Raw genomic sequence first — 22,118 nt, 5'->3', positions numbered from 1 at the left:
ATACGTGCGCTCTGCGTTCGTATCACCATCTTTTTCCTTGTTCGGATCTGTCGTTTTAGTTACGAATGATATGATCTGGTTGTTCAGCCTTGAAACCCGGAGATACTTTATTTTGATCAAAATAAAGGGAATGAAAAAAAAAGGAAAGAAAACAAAATCAATTTTGTCCATCAGTTGGCAAGCCTGTCAGAATTTCGGGATGTAATATTTATCTCGTCGCCCGAGCGAATAGACACGCGTGGAGGAATTCGAAGCCGTCGAGGATCAGGGGCGGGGAATATCTGGTGGCTTTCGCGGTATTTCAGGAATCAAGCCGCAGGATGGATTGGCAGAATTTAGTAAAGTGGATAAATGGGGGGATGGATCAAGTGCCGGCTACGAGTTACAGGTTCGACGGGAGTTCACAGTTGAAAGAAAACCAAAATAGAACAAAGAGCATCCGTCCCTCGGTCCAGGCCAACCCTCAAAAACTTACCCCCCTTCCGCCCTCGCTTTGATCACGCAACGCTTCCGGCGTGCTTCTCTGATCCGTGCAACTCCGGGCGAAACAACGCCCGGATGCCCTTCCATTATTTAGCTTGGACACCGTTTTTGTTCTTTTCAAATTCTTCAACAGATGCCGAATTCGATTTCCCATGTCACGTATGATAACACTGAACATGATCGTGTTCCTACTTTTATTTGTCCGGCTTGTTCCTCTCGGGATTCGGTGAGCCGGGTTATTTTTTCAATTTACTGCCTTCAATATTTTTTAAGCAGATCGCTTCTCTCGGAAAATAAGTAAACTTCGGACTGAAAGCGGCGGTATTAGACAGGGAATTTTTTTGAGACGATTCCACAGCGCGATTAGCTGATTTCGAGAATTTTTCTAAACACGAATTCTCATGCACAGTCAATTCGCTGCAGTTTTATTACGGATAGAAAATTTACTCAGTGCGAATCGTTTGAACAATCTGGAAAATTTTAATTTTTTTTCGAATAATTTTCCACGGCAATCTCCTCTGTTCTCATAAGATTGGAAAAATTTTCGATCAACCATTGTTATAACCTTAAAATTAAACGCAGTGAATAACGATGCTCCACTAATTCAACGTGCTATACTTATCGATGATCCATAAAGCGCTTCATAAGTGTGGAAATAATTTCATAGAACTCTTTCGCAGCCTCAAAGGATAAAACCTCTTCAATTGCAAGTTCAATGCAACGTACCGCATGGAAAAGTCTCGAGTTTTTCCAACGTATAAGAAAGAGGTCGCACTCACACCTGTTTATCGATCCCATCGAGTTTCCCTCGTGGCGAAAACATGTCTCGATTGCATTTCCTCGTGTTTAAGGTTGGTTCGCCAGGCTGCCCGGAGGGATGGGCATTAGATTTTTAATCCGTTTTTCTTCGGCCCATTACGGGATTGAAGGCCTCCCTACAGCTTGTGACTTTTCCGAGTAATGCAGCTAAACGATTTCTCGCTCCTGCTCAGATGCATCAGCAGCTGTAGGGAGGCGAGAGCAAATGGGACGATGAAAAAGACGTTGAAAGGAATTTCCGAGTTCGGAAAAATCTTGACCGAACGTGAAAGCTCGAAGAAAATTGGCTGACGGTGGTTTCGCGATCGTTTCATCCGCGGCGGTTAAAAGAGCAGGCAAATTTATCGTCGACTTATATTGTTAGTACGCCGTGCATAATATTACACCTCTAATTAATGTCGGGTTATTATTACAACTTCCCCCGTATAATACGCGTGGTAGTTGTTAATAACAATGATTACAATAATAATAATAATGATAAGCACACACATACGATGCAACGACATTAAACACTTACATTAGCTCTTAATGGTCTTGATGAATAATTCATTTCGCTCACAGTGCACGAGAGTACATTTCGCACGCTGCAGGTACGATATGCATACATTAGAGTGTTTCAGAAAAAAACAATTTGCGATTTTCCACCGTTGTACCCTCTAAAAAGTTTGTTCAGGTCAAAATAAAGATTCTGTAAAAAGATGAGCGTTCCACGTTATGCGGGAGATCGCGTTCGTTTGAGTTTTCACTTTGTTTCACATTTTTTTGGAACCCGTGAAGAAATACGTTGTAGCACATCAATTATTATTTCTTTCCTGACATTTATAATCAACCACAAAGATCCACGATCCATAACGCAACGATGTATCAACCGGGAATCTTATTCTCCTGAATTAAAAGTTCATATTAAATTCTAACTATTTTATGAGATTGAATTAATAATGAAAAGATCTTCAGATATGCTTCTCAAACATCAGCTGGAGACTTAATATTTCAAGTGTGGTTCTTCTCAGTGACTTAAATTGATATTGTGATTGATGTAGGCGATAAGAAAAAAATTTAATCACGATACTTAATAAATTTCAAAAAAATGTATAAAAGTGAAAAACGAACTGAGCGTAAATATTTCACGTAACGTAGAACACTCATAATTTTCCATCACCTTCCTTTCAATCCAAACAAACTTTTTACGGGGTGACATCATGTAAAATCGCAAATTATTTTCTTCTCAAACACCCTAATATTTACAATAACAAGCGATACGGTTCGTCTTCCGCGGGATTTTTCGCTGATGACCCGCAGCGGAACATCCGGAATCGGCATAGCGGTCATTCAACATTCCCGAGCTTCGCCTCTCGATAGACACGCAAGCACGCTCGTGACGCAAAAAGCTCCCTGATATTAGGCACGCACTAGGGTGTATAATAAACGGAGATACGCTTCGCGTTACCCGTCTGCCAAAATACATAATACAGGCCGTATTAGGGTCGTTCTGTATCTACGCCAAGGCGTACTACACCCAGGGGCATTGCGGTAACAACGCCTGTGTACCCCCGCCTCCCAGAGAACATGACGTGAGGAGGGGGGTGGCGGTTAGGGGTGGGGGGAATACAACGACGGGCAATTAAATCGTTCGCTATTGCGATAAAGATATATTTATTATAGGAGAAAATCATACCGATCTTTAAAAAAATCATCCCCTGCGGTTCGAACGCTGATTCGACTCTTCTTTTCTTCCTTCACTCCATTTGCTCTTTTCCCTTCCCTTCTTTTTTCCTTGATTTGACGGTAATGGAAAAAAATAAAAATAGTTTACACTGTTTTTTTTAGTTTCGGTATTGAACTGGTAATACTTGGATTCACAAAGAATTAACCTTGCGTAATCTCTGCATGTATTCTGAATTATGTGAAACAATTGCGGGCCATTTGTGATTTTATCGAGGAATCGCTTTGGCGAATAATTGATATATTCTTCTTTTATTCGAGCTGCCTTTGACGCTAATTAGCCGCTCAAGTCTCGGAGCGCCTTGGGAAGAATCAGTGCGTCGTTATTTTCGGATGCCGACATCGACTAGGCAGGTTTCTTTATTATCGTTGACGACGTACGAGCGATGAAGAGAAGACGGAGCGAGCGCCTTGGGCCAGTTTTTCCCCGTGTTAAACTGGGTTATTTTTTCGTTGCTCCCTCGGCGACTACCGCGAGAGCATTACGGAGTGTTTTCTGGGTAATATCGTGTACCCCCCACGGAAATAGGGTGGTGGAAGAGAGCCGCGGCGTGTCAACCGCATCGAACCAGGGGATTAGCCCGGTGCTTTTCTCCCTTGTGGCTCGTCTCGCGATCTCTTTGCCGGTTCGTTCCAGCTAACATCGCAGCAGCGTGTGAAATGAGAGACGAATGAAGCGCGGGTAAGGGAGGGATTTTTCTTCGCCTGCATGCGGAGGTGAATCAGGCTCGTTCCCGATAAATATACAACGAATCGCTGCGAGCTACGCACCCGCTACGCTGTAGCGACCTCTTGTTTCTCATCCCCAACTCCCAGCTCGTATCCTTCAGGAATAATGCCAGGAACAGACGGCCCAGACTTATCGCCGCATATCCCGAAGGATATCATGGACGCAAACGGAACAAAATCGGGTCAAACCGACATAAGTCGCTTCCGGGCAGGAATCGAATATGGGGCGAAGACTGGCAGATCCGTTCTCTTCGTTTCATTCGTCGTCCCTTTATTTTCAGACGTGGCTTTGAGAAATCTTCGAAATTTCACCTGCTACTACGTGAATTTTCGACTCGCACAACAAGCCGTCGGACAGCAAGGTCTGCTCGTGGGTTAAGGGCGGAGAAGGGGGGGGGGGGGGGGGGAGCGCAACGTGTAGAATACACCGCAGAGTTCGCGAGCGAACAAGATTAATTAACGAAGCACCGAGGCTCTTGAGCGTCTTTACGTCCACGCTGTAAGCCGGGATTTTACACGCCACGTGTGAAATGTGGCGGGGACGAGGGAGTGTAGAAGGATTTTTAATAAATATATTAGCAGCGGGAAAGCTACGCTATATTCGCGGCCAACGGGCAAACGTGCCACGCGTCTCCCCGGAGTCAAATTTTATCATCCAACGCCCGCAAAGTATTCCTAAATTAATCAGAATCGTGAATAATTTACCGTCGCCTCGCCGCCGCGAGCTCAACGACGGGCAAAGTTTCGACGGCTTCGTCGCCGCAAACTCTAAGCCAGTTCCGCAACAACTTGCAAACGTCCCCTGAGAGGAGCCGAGAATCCGCAGGCATCGTGCGGCGTCGAATCGCATCGATTGTAATTATTCGAAGAGTGAAAAATTGGAACGAGACGACCCGCGGCAGTTTCTTTTTTTTTCATACTCTTCGAGTTTTTTTTTTTTTTGTTTTTTCTTCAAAAATCGATCGCGTTCGTCCACGCGTGATTTCGTTTCCGCAATTTATTCATTCACGAATTCGCCCCTTTGTTTATTCGTCATCGTCGCATCGCCGATTGTTGTTTTTATATCGGAAGAAGGATACAGTCTCGCTGCTACCCGAATATGATATCGGCATCGGGCGAGGCGAAGCTTCCTCCCCGGGGCGGGAGAGGGTGAAAACGGGGAAAACACGAACGGGCGACAAAGGGGGGCGTACGGGGGTGAAGAGGGGGTGTAGGGGGGGGGGGGGTGCGGAGGCCGCGAAAGAGCTTTCGCAAGAGCTTTGACTGGCTCCGCCCCCCGCCAATCGCGAACCACCGAGCTTTCGGTGTCTCCTGCAAGCCTGGCCAATATCGCGCGGCCGCCCGCCCGCGCAGCCTCCAAGGTGGACCAATCGTAATTCCGTGAAAAGGACTGGCGAAAAAATTTAATGAATTATGAATAATGCCGAGGAAAAATATTTATAATGTATGACATTTTTTTCGAAGAGTCAAGCTCCTTGTTTCAAGCTCGACTTGTCAATTGTCTCCGCAGCTGTGCTGCATGATCTTGATCTATGTATATTATACATAGGAACTTTCTAAATCAGCTGACACGTCGTACCGAATCTTTGGTTGAGTTTGGAATATGCTTCGAAGAATATACAAATATTTTTGGTCAGGTGAATCGGTAATATTGACAGAAAATACGATACATTTCCATTTCAGTTTCCAACGATCGAATGTTTGACACTTGATATTCCAAACAGCTCGAATTCCGCGTACCGGCCTACAGCATTTTATAGTACTGTGTTAAAAATTGGCGGACGTTAATTGACAGAAAACCACGGATTTCCAGGAGCAGAACTACGAGGTGATTGATGAAGAATGAGTAATAAAATTGTGCTCCGTGTGTTATTTTCTATGATTTATTACCGAGCAATGTCGAAACATGCAATACCGAAAATGGGGCGCAACGGTAAAAATCGAACCGCGTCGCATCGGAAGCGCGAAAATTCACGGGTCCACCGTGAATTCAGCTAGGTGAAAATATGCCGGTGTGAAAAGTGTAGGTTTCCGGTGCAGCGGAGAGCGGCAGGTGAGCATTGCGGCTTTCTACGAAGTTTCGCATGCGGGAAAAACGGCGCGGTAACGGCGGTTAGGCGGTAAGATTCCAAGATCAGAATTCCTCCTGTAAAACTCTCACGTACGTGGCTCGAAGTAATAATGCAAGCGATGCTCGTAATTCCGTCCCTTCGTCCCCGCGTCCTCTCGCGTCCTTCCGTTATTCCGACGCTCCGCCGACCTCTGCCTCGAATTTATGTACCAGAATCTTCCATAAAGTAGCATAAAATTATCAGAACGTGTGTTCCTTCCCCGCACCTTGCCTTCCGTCCTTCTACCTGCAGCTTGTATATTGTATTAATGCATACCTAACCGATACATGCACGCTTGATTCAGTAGGCATCTGTATCTTACGATTAGGTACATTTACTCGCACTTGTAGCTTTACTAACTTCGTATCGTGCGAAATTAGTCCACAGGGGATCGAATTTTTCTCATATGCGGAGCACCGAGCGATGAAGGGATTCTCATTGTAACATACGTTTTTGTCCAAGTATTCTTTTCTTCGGAAATTGAATTGATGAGGTTAGCCAAATACTGTTTCACTCGCTAGCCTAGCTTTCAAAGCCATATTAGGGTGCTAAGGTTTCTAATTTTTTTTTTTCAGTATGTTTGAAGATTTGTTTTTTTTTTTTTTTAAACTTTGAATACTAATTGTACACTTTTTCGTGTAACGGTACGTATTTTTATTTATGTATTTATTTTTTTGTTATCTATGGTAAGTGCAAACTGTCAAAGTATTTGAGTAAATGTAAAATTTTTATTCTATTACCTTCATAATTCATACAACGGGAGGTTGAGGTGTCGCTTCGATCACTTTTGAAAGTAGGCTTCGAATCGAGGAATGATCCAGTTTAAATAATTGTACAACGAATCGGCAAACTAAAGTCAGAAAGAAATCTTGTTTGCAGAAAAATCTGACGAGCAATCGTCCCGTCCTTCTAAATAATGCATCCGTGCCTCGAGAGGAGGAACGGGAGGTATATAATCCGTTTTTGGGGGCGAGGGTGAATAAATATGCGTTACAGGCGTGTGACGTAAATACCGGGGACTTCCCCCCCCCCCTTCCCCCCTTGCCGACGAAGGATTTCGATTCACCTGGGTCCCCGTGTGGCTGACCATCCGAAGGACGGCGAAGGGTGGCCGGCGCATATTTCCCGTTTACGATCGGAATACGAGATTTTTCTCCGCGGCGGCATTCTTATTAGTTTTACGAGTGGACGCCACCGCGGCCGCCGGATCTGCCCATCGGGCGCCAGACGCGTTGTAAAACCGCGTGGCGAGCTCGTCCTGATCCCGCAGGGAGCTTGCGATCCTTCCCCTCGAGGGGCAGGGGGGGGGGAGGGGGGGGGTTGTTAAGGCACGTCAGTCACAGCCTCGCGATCTGTCGAAATCTTCGCGTGGGTTTCGCACGTAAGGGGGACAGCTGACGGCTCGAATGTAGCGGAGGAACCGCGTGGTATTCCCGACTTGGATAGTTGGTGGAAACTCTCACGTTATCCCGGGACTCCCGGAGACGGTTGACAGGAATACGTGCACGCGTCGGGAAACCTGGAGGCGGGGGTTGCAGAGGGAGGGGGGGGGGGGGGGGGAGTGGAGATGTGTCGCGGGACGAGGACTCCGGAGTAGAAGACGATCGACGAATGATTCACTGCGATGTCGGTCGGTGATCAATCGGAATTTCGGAGGCTAGATTGCGGCCTGCAAGCATCGAATCGAAGAGACTCGATGCAGCTTTGAAGCTTTGCCAAACTTTCAGGGGCGTGGATATTTTGGCGAGATTTTTCACCGGGGTATCGGATTTGCTCGTATATACGGAAAGTTTGATGAAAAATGGTTAAAAATCCCCGGACTCGCCTTTTCTCCCTTCGCATAGGTGTGTTGAATATAATATACAGCGGGGTGTTACACAAGCATGCGGAACGTGAAAACGAGATTGACGGGAATATTCGTTGCTGCTCAATAAAACAGCCCGAACAAAAAGCCCCTTTGTAAAACATCGGTTTAAAGTTTCATGCAAGTCTGTCCAGGTGCTCCTTTGCTTTTTTCCAACGGCGTCGGCTTTACCATGTAAATTTTCCATATGGGGTACACCTCGCGAACCTCGCACACGCGTCTCACCCCCGCGGTTCTTCCCCTCCCTCTTCCCGCCACGTGGCTGCGGGGCGGTGTTAAGGCAAAAGAATAAATGCATGCATACGTATAAATAACACAGAGAGAGAGAGAGAAATAAAAGAAAAAATGAAAGCAAAACGAAACGAGCAGAGAAGCTAAAAGCAGGCTTAGCCCCGCGGATTCGGTTCTCAAGGCGAGCGTACAACCTGTTCGACTATAAATTAGGTTTGAATATAATCATGCGGGGGGAAATATACGCGAGCTGAGGCCGAGATCAGTCGGCGTTGATCTCGATCGGCGTAGCGAAGGGAGACTTGCGATTCCTCCTTTTCATTTTTTTTTCTTTTTTTCGCAATATTACCTTATGCCTGTGAGAATTGAAAGACTTGGCTCTCGCGTCGCTCGAGAGTTCTTTGTTCCTGGCACAAAAGAGAAGCCGGGGTATCTAACCCCAGGAGGCGTTTCTTAACTACGGGTAGCAGAGGTAAACGGGGCTAGAAGATAGCGGGCTTCTTCGTGCTCCGCGGAGCTGACCTCGAAGAAGAAGCGAATTTGCGATTCCCTTCCCGCGGCGTCCAAATTGAATGATAAAAATTTTCTCCGCCCGTCCCGCGTGGCCAGCAGCTCTAGCATCACCTTGTTATTATAATAACCGTCGACTTTTAGCTAGAGCAGAAACCCCTCCCGCCTCTTAACCCCGTTAACCGCCACCCCCTCGGCCGGCAAAACAGCGCTCTTTAGTCTTCGGATTTGCAAGCTAGAAGCTGCTTTTGTCGCGAGACATTAACGACCGCGCACCTGAAACGAAAAAGCCTAAAGACGTTGGACATTGGAGGAGCGGATCCGGGCTAAAATCAAAGTCCGAAAAGGCGGCTTTGAAACCGGATATCCGCGAGCTTTTTTCACCCCCGAGTACGTCGCCCTCGCAATTAGCACCGAGGCTCGTGAATACGTTAGGCTTAACCGGGGGCTGGAAATCCTCGAAACGAGGATAGATCGTCCTCTGCCACCGGAGCGTGGGTGAGCCGGAAGTGCAATGCGACATTCGAGCAGCACTCGCGTTAGGCGTGTCATAATGGCGGTGTTCGTACGACACCTACGCGCGGCCGTAAAGACTCCCAGACGTGTTACTCCGGCTTCTGTCGAACAAACAGGGACACGGATCTTGTTTTACGACTGTCGCGCCGTCCATAGATGGACATAAAGCTCCGCGCGCTGGATTAACATCAACGGAATTATCGAATCCAGCGTGAAATATCGGCTCGCCTGGGATTCTCGCGTCGGCTCTGCATTTTTCCCCCTTTGTTGCTCTTCATTTTCCAGCAGCGTTTTTATCCCTTTTCTCACCCTGATGACGCGGCCCGCTGCATCGGTCTGCGGCTCGCTTGCTCGGCCTGGACTCCGAGCGATATCGATCAATAAATAGGATCAAACGCGGATCCGGAGTGCGATCGCAACCGTTCTGCAGGAATCCCTCTCTGTGTGCATTTCTGCGCCTCCGTTACGCTGGACACACGTATAATTGATGGTTATCCGGCTCCCTTGTACACACGCAACAGTTTCCTTTATCGATCGCCCGACGCAATCTCCGCGCTTAAAGTCAACCACTGGAAATACGGACATTATCATACAGTCACGGACTGCGAGCAGGCAAAAATATTCTCAGGAATTATCTCCACACGTATAAGGTGTACGTACGTGTAACTGCACACGGACGGTTAACCTGCGGGAATATATGCAGTATTCACATCTTGGATATCAGAGGGACTCCCGAGGGAGGCATGAACGCCGGTATAGCCAGACTCCTCCGCGTCGTACGGCCCCGTTTAATACCGCAACTGCCTTTTCTCCTATTACTCTGCTTCCCTGTATTTCTATTTTTCACCGTTTCTCGCGGCGCAGCGAGCGTAAACTTTCAAAGATATTTTGTGCAGCTTTGCGAGCCGAGTTCTTCGGTCCGAACCGCAACAATGCTCGCCGCGTAAAACACTTGGAAGGTCCGTGGCCTCGAGCCGAACGTAACAACCTGCCAAAGTTTAGATTAGTTCGAACCATAGGTATATACATATATGCATAAATACACGCGCGTATCTCCCGAGTCCGTGCGGTTCTGCGTGTGTACTTAACTGATGCATTGTTCGATCCGTGAACGTGTGTAAAGTGTCGGTGAAGGCGATACACTCGAATACACGCATCCGCCGATCCTCCATCTTTCCAAATGTTTATCTTAGTGATGGGAATCGGAGGGGGCACGTCGCAGTTCGCGGAACCCGTTTCGCCTCATGTATATATGTATGTATACATATATATGGGGCATTCCACGTAAAATTATCTGCCCGTGTACGCCTCACCCCCTTAGATTTTGCTGATTCTTTAGTACGATGTTCTTACAAAACAAACGAGTCTCGGGAATATTGACAGAATTTCTTCAGCCACTGGTGGAATTTACACGAAATTGCAAAACCAATTACGAAAGCGACATTTTTTAAAATCTTAAAAAATTCACACCGATTCTATGATTCGAAATGTAATTTTTCAGATCTCTTTGTATCGGTATAAACATCGCACCAAAAAATTATTAAATACAAATGTATCGGCTCATCGTCCGCGGCCTCGATCAACGAAGAAGAACGCTGCTGATACATAGTTCTCCATCTTTTTACCATCAATTCGATTCTGTTTTCTCACATCTATCGACATACGGCACGACGGAAAAAGAAAAACGAAAAAAGAAATAAATAAATAAATAAAACAAACACCCACGCGCAAAGGAAAAACAGAGACGCAATCGGAGAGTGGATCACGAAGCGAATTCCAGCAGAAGAACTTTGCGAGATCGCATCGCATGTGCGGACTTGAGCAGCGAGCTAGCTGGCAGGCCGGTTCCGTGTAGCTGTACAGACTTTAAAGAGGGAAAGAGGGAGGGACGGAATTCCTGGGCCGTCGTCTGCGGTGCCGGGTTGAGTCTTCGACGATGTAAGGGTAAGAATGCGCCGCCGCCCAGTCCTGACGTCTCAACTATGGTCGAACTGTTTCAAGCCTCCGTGGAATTAGTGACCCGGGTTCCTCGCAGCAATTTCCGTCCCTCCGTAGCCTCGGTCTATCAATGAAACGGCCGGCAGGTTTTCCGAGGCGGGAAGAACCGAGGCCGCAGAGTTTGCGGCTCTTTCCGCTCTCTCTTCTTCGCTCCGACGGAATTTCGGAAATTTTACGAAGAGAGAGAGAGAGAGAAACGGGGCCGTAATTAAGAGGCGGGCGCGGGCGGGCGTTTTTGCGTCCCGGGAAAAACACGATATCTTCGAAGGGCGTCATCCGGCGGGTCGAATTAATCGGCCGGGGTGCTCCTCGAACGGTCTTCTGCCTAATTTGATGAATTTTCGCTCGTAAACGCGGCGGACGTGAACCGTGTCTCGGATGGCCGGGACTCCGGTATCTTCGGCTCGCCTGAGGAAGGAAGTGACGTCCTCCGATAGTCGCCCCCCCCCTCCCTCCCTCCCACTCTCGCGCAGTTAGTTATTCCTCGAACGAACCCCCGTCAGAGGGCCGTTACACTTTATTATTACTGCCGAGTTTAATTAATCCACTTGTTATGCCGAAGCCTTCTACCTAAAATACACCCGCGAGATAAGGACACCAGTCTTAACACTACACTGGCTACAATTTCGATCCTTCTCACCTTCTTCGACGCCTCGCTGTACAACAACCGGCTCCTTCTCGTTTTCGAATGGAAATACGCCGCCTCACTCGCATCCAGAAAAATTGTCAGGACGAATTAATTAACGCCGAAGGCAGTCGGTGTTAATCTCGACAAATTCCGAGAATCGAGGGTTGAGTATTGAAGAATTGAAAAATTCTGGAACGCCTCTTCAAGATCTAATTCGACCGTGCCGATTGCACTTGTGAAACATGAAAAACCCGCACGTTTTATTGGAAATAAAAAATTTTTCATTCCTGCATTTTTTTGAAACGCCGAGAGTATCGAGCGTACAAGTTTCGCGTGACATTTAAAGGCGAAGCGGTTCAAATACACATGTATATATATACATACATATATATGTATAATAAACTCATACGTAACAGGCACGTGTCGAAGATGGTTTCAGGAGATGGAGAGTTGAAACCTAGCGCACATGATTCTCTCCGTTTCAAAGCGAGGGAGAGGGAAAAAAAGTGTCTCAACTTCAAGGGACGATGGGAGAAAGTGGGGCGAGTTGACGTATCCGAAACGTGAGGAACGAGAGACAACGTATCGTATTATAGAAGAGTAAAGAACACCTTTGCCCGACCGTCGTGTAAGGCGGCGGTTCTCTTTGTGACGGAGGACGCCGAGGCGTCGCTGCGCCGCCACCCTTAGCGTCGCGGCGTCGCAGGATGCAGAGAGTCGAGTGTGACGGTGGCTGATCCTTGCAACGGAGGCTCGAGACGCCCGCCTCGCTGGAGAATTCGACGTCGAATTCTTCACGTCGATATTTAAATTCCAAGACGGCGTCGGCGTCGCCGGGTGCCTCTTGACTTTGATCCTCGGTAATTACATTCTTTCACCTCGTCCCGACACGCCGCGCAACGCCGCCCTGAATACACACAGACCCAGAAGCCGGATGGGTCTGACCTTTTTAATACCGCGGCGACGTCGACTCTACGTTGCCCGCACCGGGTTTCAACGACCTGCGGATACCCCTCTCGAATTTGATCTCCGCCCGAACCAGATCCTCTCATCGGGTATCGTCAACCCTTTTAACGCCCCGGTGAAACGGAGACGTTCTCCGTGATGCGGAATGCAAAATGCCGCGGCCATGCTCGTCCAACAAGCGATTCGACAAATTGCGACGCCTCGCGTTACCAACTTTCGATACCTCAGGGATCGTTAAACGATTTCTCAGCAACCCTTTTTTTAATTTCAACACAGTCTTACTACCAGGGTAGCCGCAAATTTTTCGGGCGACAAAATTTCCATGAAACGTCCAGCTTTCTCAGGACTTAATGTCTGGTTTTTACCGACATGTTGCCACTTCTGGTAAGCTCGGATTACTTCTCCATATTCGGTTGAAATTTTATCCGAATTGAAGAAAGAAAAATACAATCTACAAGATAGTCAGTATAAGCCAACTTGTTTTCTCGATGAAAAAAACTAAACTTGTTACCTGAAATAAGGATTTCTAATTCCCACGATGAAAAACTAATATCTTCACTTTCTTGCATGCTCAAATTGAAAATCCCCTGACGGTTCCACGTTTTCCAGGTGTGTGGCCACCCTATACAACGTGAGCGGAAAATCTGTCTCGGCAAGAGTGAAAAAAAAAAAAAAAATACGAGAAAACAGGGGTCAATTTGTGATTTTCTTCCTTCTCTCGGCGTACCAAGCCGAAGGCTGAGTTACTGCGGGATAAATACCCGCGGTAAATCGGTTAGAAATTGCAAGCTTCCGGACTTTTGACCACGCGGCTCATTCGCTGCAGCGGAAAGTCGCCGGGCCGCAAGGCGATATCGTTGATATTTATTGTCCTATTATCTCGATTGATGTGACCAGTGGGCACCTAAACGCAGCCCAGTATCCGATGTTTCGGAGAGTAGCGCCGTTTAATGGTCGAGGCTCGAAGTAACCAAGCCGGCCGAGGATGCTGTTCGGCTTAATTTCTTTACGGGCGATTTTTCGTCGGACTACCGAGGCGATGCGGGAATGTCGCGAGTTTTGATACTCACTCCTGATTTTCTCAGGTAAATTAGGCGTAATAATATTATAGCCGTACATGCGATGCAGGACGCGGCGTTTACGACGGCTGGCTGGCTCCGCATGTATGCTTCGCTTAGTTAAGCAAAGTATACGTATAAACTTGAAAATAGGTGGAAGGTAAGACGCGGGCAGCCGGGTGAAACTTTCCGGGGTTAATATATAAATACTGCCGCATCGCGTGCATTAGCCGTTAAAAACAGAAGACCCAACACTATACGTGTACGACCCTGTCTCACTGCAGGGCGAATTATATCCCGCCGGCTGTGTCGTCGAAAGAGAAAGAAAAGAAAAAAGTGGGTACCGACGACGAAACCAGATACTATGCAAATGTTAAAACTTGCTGATTACACTCGCTTCAACTACATTTTCGACTTTTTTCTGCAACACCTCCGAGGCGAGGGGAAGCGCGAATTGCCGCTATCCTGTTCCTCTTACTCGTTGCATTTTTTAATGCCAGGATTACTCTTGATACTTTTTTCATGCGTTAGAATTGTAATAGCTTTCTTTTCTGCCTCTCCTTCCAAGCTGCAACAAACCACTGTGCTTTCTTTTAAACTCGGATCTTATTCCTGTTGTAGAAAATTCTACATAGATAAATTCATTGGAATTGAATCAAGCGTGTGCGAAAAAGAAAATTCACCAGAGTAGCGGAGCGGGTGAAAATTTGAATTTTTTCAAGAATTTCCTTCATCGCGTATGACTGCTGGATCCTTGTCACGCGGTGAATCTTTTAAGAAGATCAAGTTATAGAAAGCTCTCGAGCTCGCCATTCGGTAAGCGGCCTAATAACGAGCGGTCTCGTAACGCGACATGTCTGCGTATGTCGGATATGTTCTACGCACTAACTACTGATGAATCCAAGGTAGGTGAACGTGTTGATTACCCGGGAAGATGGAAGCTGCGGCGGCGGTGAGCGCGTTATTTGTCGTCTAATTACGTAGATGGCACTTTGACTTCGCTTCCCAGTGTTTGCTTCGGATCAATGCCGCGTATCTATGATTCCTTCTCGCTCTCCTGCTCCATCGCTGTCTCGCTTTCCCTTCGTATCTCCATGTATTTTCAGGTAGCGGGCGTGAAACGTATTCGGTAGCTTCGCTTTCGAAGTAGGTAGCAGCAGCGGCAGTAGCAGCATTGGCGGTGAGCTTGCAAGCTGCAAGGCGGAGGCAGCGAGCGAGCAAGCTGCATTAATATGGATAGATATTGTACCCCCCCCCCCCCCCCCCCTATCTATTATTTATGTACGCGCGTCCTCCACCACCCCGTATAGACACTCCATAAATATATAAGCCTCTAACGCCGCCTCTTTGTCTCTCCGTATCTCCGTCACTCTCGTTCCCTGCGACGTAGACGAGTTCCGAGCCAAGACCTCCACCCCCCGCCCTCACCGAGAAAAGAGGGGTCGAAGCCAACCGGGACTGAAACTCTCACCAAACACCGAGTGCACTCCTGATCGTCTTGTTTCTATTATTCTCCGGAGATAAGTTCCTCTGCGAAACCAAAATTTCACGACTCGAGGCATAAAATCAGTGTCACGTCTTATGTTTACTGCGAAAAGACGGGGTTTCGCGATATTTAAATATTTCGTGGAACGATTTGACGTTATGGAAAAATGTTGTACATGGAAAATGTATGGGTTATACTCCTTATCGAGATATCGATCTGTGAATGTATTCTCTCACAATACGATCGCGAAAACCGTAATAACGCGTTATCGTTTTTGCACCCTCAAGTTTTTGGGAGGTTTTCAGGGTAGGCGTAACAACGCGTTCATTCATACACGATATACATATACAAACATCATCCGTGAGTTATACACGGAGTTGTTATATCCAGCCGGTGTTTTCAAACGCGACAGAGTCGCGATTATAGCAATAGTCATAACAATAGTAATAATAATTGATATCCGTAGTACGGGTATAAGTTGATCTGGAATAACGGCATTTGAGCTGGCATCGTGCCGTTCGGATGCAGCGGAGACCCGAGGCGGTATCGCATCGCGTTCGAAAACACCTATACCGGCTGGTTTTATGCCTTTGCAAACAAAGTGGGGTATATAACAGAGGCTCGCAATTCCTCCCCTGCTATAACAGCAACGAATGAATCAAAAGAAGCATCGGAACCGAGGATCGGAGTACATCGTCACGATCGTATAACTCCGCGGCTACACCGTTTCTCCATCTCTTCGCATCGCAAGGTTTCCGTTTTCGATAAAGACTCGTCAAAGTCCGCGTACTTGACCTTTCAACGCGAGGATCGTCAAATTCACGCACGCGGCAAAAATCCTACGTACGTATCGCTCCGAAGCATCCGCGAATGTACTCACATACGTAGCGTGTGAAACTCAAGTCCGTGTAGCATTTGCTGTGGTGACAAACACCATCCACGTAACTCTCCTTGAGTTTCGGAATCACGACGGTAAACAGATTCTTGAAGGGCAGGAATAATGTTTGTGTAGACGTTACACCTCGCGGCTCGGAGTTCAGTGTTAATCTCGACCCGGTGCCGAGCGCGCGTGTCGCGAGCTTCTTCACTTAAAGATGTCTGAATATCCGTCTTCGAACCCCGAGTTCCCGCATACAGGCTTCTCGCTATTTCCATAGTACGCGTTTTCACGTCCCGATAGCTTTTTTCTCGCAGAAGACATGGCAGACATCCGGTATTGCATCGCTGTATGCTTCAAGAGGTAATCTACAACCGCACATCTGGTTTCCAAATGTTTTCCGCTAACATTTACCGCATCCTTCAGTTTTCTATCCGTATTTCCCACGTCCAATCTTTCCGATACCTTAAAGCTTCACTTTCTCAGTAAAAACTTCATGTCAACAACCAATCGAGTCAACTAGTTAAACATATTTCTAGTTACTTTGATCACGATTGAATCTCGTTCGAACATAATTGTCTTGAATCCTTTAATTGGTATTACAAGGATTTCACGTGATATCCGAAGCTAACCCGTCCTAAAGGTAAACGTAAACATCCGGAACAACTCGTATTCACGGTGTATTCGTGAAAGTGACACGCGTCTCTCGGTAGTTCTGCTCCGCTTCTCGAGTTTGTTTGCGTTGTCGAAGCGCAGTACATTGTGCAGCTACTGCTGCTTGCATCTCAGAGACGATCTGCAACGGGGGAAGAACAGAGAAATCCGATCACCGTATTAAACCCACTTCAAAGTAATTAAATTTACGCGGATAATCAGTCCTCGGTGTGCATCTCAACTTCGGCACGTATCGCGAAGCTGATTTGTTACAAGCTCGTACACGGATCGCTTTTGCACTGTGATATTGTGCCTCGTTTCGCAACTCCGAACGCCATTCGGGCCGATGAGCCGTTCTCCGACTCGTAATTACAGCAGGAATTGAAAACTGTCATTCGGATTCCACGAAGCTCAATTATTCGTCAATTTCTTCATTTTTCGCCAATCGGTTCACGGCTGGTCGGAAGAATTTCCCATCACGCGATTATACAATCAAACTTTTGTAAAGCAGCGGATCGTTCTTGCCGGAAAAGAATTTGTGCGGAGAAAATGAAAGAACGCGATATCTCGAATCAATCCTCGAGCTGCTGCTGCATGACTTCAAACACGTTTAAGAGAGACGATGGCTCGGGTTCAATTCGCACGATCGTCGTTGTACGTTGAATGTGAAAGCGCAGTTGACCGGTCGATCGCAAGAAAGAAATTGCGGAGAAGCCGAGAGCCGGGGTCTCTTGTTATTTGATTTTAGGATAAAAGGAGACAAAGACCGGATGCAAAGAGCCGTCCCGACTTCAGAGATCTCGAAAGAATCTCTCTTTGTTCGGTTTTCCATCGGCGAGAACTCTTCGCGCGAGTGTAAATGGCCCGTCGAAATCGCTTCGCCTCGCACATCCCGCAATGCATTTTAGTCGACCTTCATTTTTCCCAACCATACCGATACACCCGCGGGCCGAAACCACCCCGGCCGCTATCGGCCGATCTATCGGAAAAATGTCTACCAACCACGCCGTGTACGTTCGAGCAAACATTCGCGGCGCTTGCACCTCGCCTCGGCAAGCACAAGATAATAACATGCCGTAGGCTAACCTCAGGGGAGTCCTGGTTCGAGACTAAAGCGCCAACGGGCGCAGGGCGCACTCTTTGATTGCTTTTGACTATTGACGAAGTGACGGGGAGTTCATCTTTCGTTGGTTTCCTCATTTTCCACGCCTTGATTTCATTCAAAATATCGTGCAATAGCCGGACTAACAACGGGCATCCCTTAATGTCTGTTTCAGGAAATGAAAGTCAACTGGGCGACGTCTCCTGGCAATCAGCCGAAGCAGGACACAAGTAGTAAGTGAGAAATTTGTTTGCTCGATACTTGCAGGTCAACGCTAGTGTGTACCGTTTGATCAAATGAAAGTTTGATCGAGTACGTTGCGTACACCGGGTGAATTGGGAATTCTGAGACCGGTGTTCGAGTCTCTAATTACCGCTCATACACGTCAATCGTATTCGAGATGAAAGTTTGTTGGAATCAGGAGAGCGCGAGGGACATATACCGAAGGTTGCGTAAACGGTTTGACAAACATATCGGGCAGCTAACCGTTTTTGGCCGCAACTCAAAAGCGGGGATGACGGCTCTCTGATGTTTGCGGATCGATTTGCTCGATTGAGTTTACGAGGGCGGTCGGCGCGGAAATTAATTAGCCTCGATTTGACGAAGGGAGAAAAACAAGAGTAAAGACGGCGTGCCGACTGAACCGTGGAGGACCGCGTCATCCGGCAATTTACATGTTCCTGGTGAAATTGGCAGCGGAGAAACGGCGTTCCGATCTCTTCCGAGAATCAATTCGAAACGAATACCCGCCGCGAGGGGTTCATAATTTAAACGTTATTATAAAATGATGTAACCACGTAGCGGAACTCGGTGGAAAGTTGATTTCTCGGATATTTTCTTCCATCGAGAAAACGTCCGTTGCACCAAAGAGTGAACGCGCTCCTCGTTTTACCGCCGGTAAAAGTATTCCTCTTTCTCGAATCAAGATTCTCTTGGTTAAACACGTTTTGTTTGCCTAGCCCGGGGCGCAGTTGCGAATTATCGTGCCAGCTGGCTAGCTACGGAATCATAAAGCGGCTGGGCGGATCGCTAGAGCGAGGGTCCTGGTACATCAACGAGCCATAACCAACATTCCAGAAATAATTCTTGAACAAACGTGTGCTGCTCAACAGCCGTGAAACCGTTTCAGGCTATATAATGCGATGAAACCACCTTCGTGATCATTTCCCGGCATAATCACTCCGCGCGCAAAATTCACTCACTTACCTCGCATTCGCGAGGTTGGCTGAATAAAAGCTCGACGGTTAGCTTCCGCCTTTCTCAAAGTCGAAACTTTCGTCCCGACCCGAACACGTTATTCGCAAAGTGCATCTTTTACTCTTGAAGTCTGTACGTGACGCGGTACTGACGAGAGACGCGAGTTTCAGTTTCAGTTTTAGTTTCAACGCCACGTCTTTGAAATTTTTCAAAGCTCAAGCTACCCGGCTGGGTAGTGATTTCGAAATTGAGGCTACGAAAACTCCCTTGAAAGTTTTTTGCAAAGGAGAGTGCGCAGCTACAGTCAGCTCCTCGAATGGTTGACGAGTACAGATGTATGATCGAGGGATGCCGTTGGCATCACATATACATCACATATCGGAAGGATTGAGAGCGAGGTTTGGATTACGCTCAATCGCAATTCGAAGTGTTGAAACGATCCTGGGTAGTTTTTGGCGCAAACAGGCGAACGGCAAACCAACCACCCGGGCTTCGGCGGATCGACCCTCGTCCGTTTAATAGAGTCGGACGGGCAAACTCCGGATAGCGAAGCTGAGCTTAATCCAGGGTCATTTCCCTGCATTATGAATCCTACGGGCTGATTGTGGCCCACTTGCGCATTCCGTTTATGCAACAGGGCGGCAGGCTTTAACACAATAAAGCAAACCCATCCGCGCCTCCCGCTTCTATAGACACCTCAATTCACCTGGGTGGCTAGCAGCCGACGAGCGTCTCTGTGAATATCGTACAATCCGTTCCACTGTGTACCAGGGCTTGAAGCAGCTCAGGAACGAACAGCGACGTCGAAGCGTCTGTTCTCCGTTGGCAAACATTAACTTCGACGCTACGATCCTTGTCGCGGTTCGCCGAAAGCTCGGAAAGCCTTCCGCCCCGAACCGGCTGCGGTGAAGTTTTTCAAGCACCGAACGGAACTGTCGATAAATGTGTAGAATCGAATTTATCGGCCAATATAACTAGGATGAAAATTCCAGACGTCTTTTTTTCATACCACGCTGTAGACTGTTTTTTTTTTTTCGTCATTTTACACTTCACGTCAACGGAGCGTGATTCCCTTCTCGAAAAACGGATGCGGCAGCAGCCGTCCGGATCTGATACATCACTCGTTCGCATACCGCTTTCGCAATTTCGTGCGAACGTTATTCCCTCGCAGCAGAGTTTACCTCTCTGCGTGCGCCCGCGAATTCGCACACCTTCGCAAAACGAGAGACTCGTGTAATTGGAGGGCGGACAATCCCGCGTCGCGATAAGGTTGAAAGAATTTTTATGCTTCGTCACGAGATTGGAAGCGGCGTCGAAACAGTTTGCATCGGCCTGCCCAGAATGCGCAACAACTAACGTGAAGAGAACCGAGTCGAAAATTTCTTAAATTCCAGTTTCGCTACGCGACGATCGATTTCGAGGATGTGGACTCGATCATGACCCTGGGATTACCGGGGCGTCAGTTATGGGCAAAAGCTGACGTGGGCTTGTTTGATATTGAGCAACGGATCATCCTGGCAAATAACAGAGCGCTTTACCTGGCTCTGCGTTTTCCCATACTTATCGGCAGTCTGGTAAGGGCAAACGTGTCGAGCATGGGAAGAGAATCCCGAGTAATACGCGCCCACCGCGACCCTGTCACGTATGTGTAACACCGCCGTGTGCGTATGCCTCGTAACCTAGGTGCAGAAATCCGCAAGCACACACAATGCAGCGGAAACAGCGATGTGCCGTCGTTCAAAATACTCTATCGATTCTGAGAAGGGAAGAGATTGTCGCGTGGAACCTGAAGCAAACTTTTGTTTATACCCTATTATCAGAATCTGGATAAGGTTTTTGGGGGTGCGAGGTCAGATTTGCTTTCAGATTATGCTGTTATTTGCAGATGTACTAATTGACCTCTTTACGGCCTTTTCGGAACGCGGGAGTGTTTTAATTATACGCTGAACGTCTCTGCAGCATTTTTAGTATCGTGTTATACGGGTTTATACAGATTTTGAACTCTCGTTCCGTGGAAACGGAAAACTCGTTTCGAAGAACTGTGAAAGAAAAATCAACTCTCAGACTGAAATATCTAAATCCATTTTAACTAAACGACTGCTTGTCGGATATTTGGTGTATGAATGTCAGGTCGAAACAAAAAAAAAAAAAAAAATCCAAGGCAACGTTGAAACTTCTATTTTTCAGAGGTGAATTCGAGATAAGACTTTGGTAGAAATGAGTAAAAATTTTTTTCGACCAATTGGCAGTCAATTCTGATAATCATCGGTAACTTGACTGAACTTGAAGCGGCTTCCATCTACATAGATCAACGTAATCAACGAAAGCTCAACCGACCGGAAGAGGAAAGTCTGTAAATAAGGATTGCCGCTGGTAGCAAAACGCGCTATAAATAATCGTTCCATTCATGAATCGCTTACGGGCGGTGCCGGTGTCCTTCCTAAAGAGTAGCAGAGACCGGTGTTGGCGATCGAAATACCTTTGGCGGGCAGCGAAATAATGCGGAATTCTGGGAAAGGCCGGGAGTCAGTGCGAGAGGGTCCCTGGAGCGTGATTAACTTTCGTCCGCCGAGGAACCGGATCCCGGTCACTGAAATACAAGAGGCAAAGAGTCGGGGAGGCGCCGCGCTTTAATCAAGTTAATGTAAGCTCGAGTCATTCGCTGGCCTCGCACGCGCCCTTTCACGCGCATACCGAGGCCGGTTTCCTTCCTCTTACTCGGCTGCGGTGCCACCGCGTGTCGACCGGATGCGGCGCCGTTGACGCTCGCTTCCGGAATATTAGCCCGATTAAAAAGCTCCGGGAGCCGAGTCCACGTGCCGCCGAATCGGCCCGATTTTTCGCCGATCCTGCAACCCTCGAAACCTCCCCCGGGAACTCGCCTAATCTATCCCGAACCCAGCCGCTGGATGGGACGCGTAATTCCTACGCTATCGTCGTTTGCCTCGCATTTGCTCGTGACGCGGCGGTATTTTTCACCGACGAATAACACGTCCTCGACTCGGTGACACACCCTGCGACTCGCCTGGTCACCGGGCATTAACCAAACCCCGTGGTCCCCACAGACGTACCTATCATGTCTGCCGAAGTGGGCGAAGGGTTTTCGGCAATTTCGGTTTACGATCCAGAAGTCGCGGGCCGAGCGGCTGCGGGATTTAAAAAATGGA

General features: G+C 47.5%; 1 protein-coding gene across 4 annotated transcripts in view; it reads left to right on the top strand.

Moving 5' to 3' along the window:
* LOC124308109 (nucleolysin TIAR) overlaps positions 1 to 22,118 on the top strand; it is a 295,980-nt gene that overhangs the window by 130,370 nt on the left and 143,492 nt on the right. For all 4 annotated transcript variants that reach the window (XM_046770485.1, XM_046770480.1, XM_046770479.1 and 1 more), the window contains one exon: positions 17,930 to 17,987. In XM_046770485.1, the coding sequence (XP_046626441.1) occupies positions 17,933 to 17,987 (55 nt within the window). In that variant the 5' untranslated portion in view covers positions 17,930 to 17,932. The remainder of the gene's footprint in view (positions 1 to 17,929; positions 17,988 to 22,118) is intronic.

Source organism: Neodiprion virginianus, chromosome 6 (genome assembly GCF_021901495.1).
Source record: "Neodiprion virginianus isolate iyNeoVirg1 chromosome 6, iyNeoVirg1.1, whole genome shotgun sequence".
NCBI classification, from domain to species: domain Eukaryota; kingdom Metazoa; phylum Arthropoda; class Insecta; order Hymenoptera; family Diprionidae; genus Neodiprion; species Neodiprion virginianus.
The sequence above is the reverse complement of the archived record's forward strand: the minus strand, read 5'-3'. Positions and strand labels throughout refer to the sequence as shown.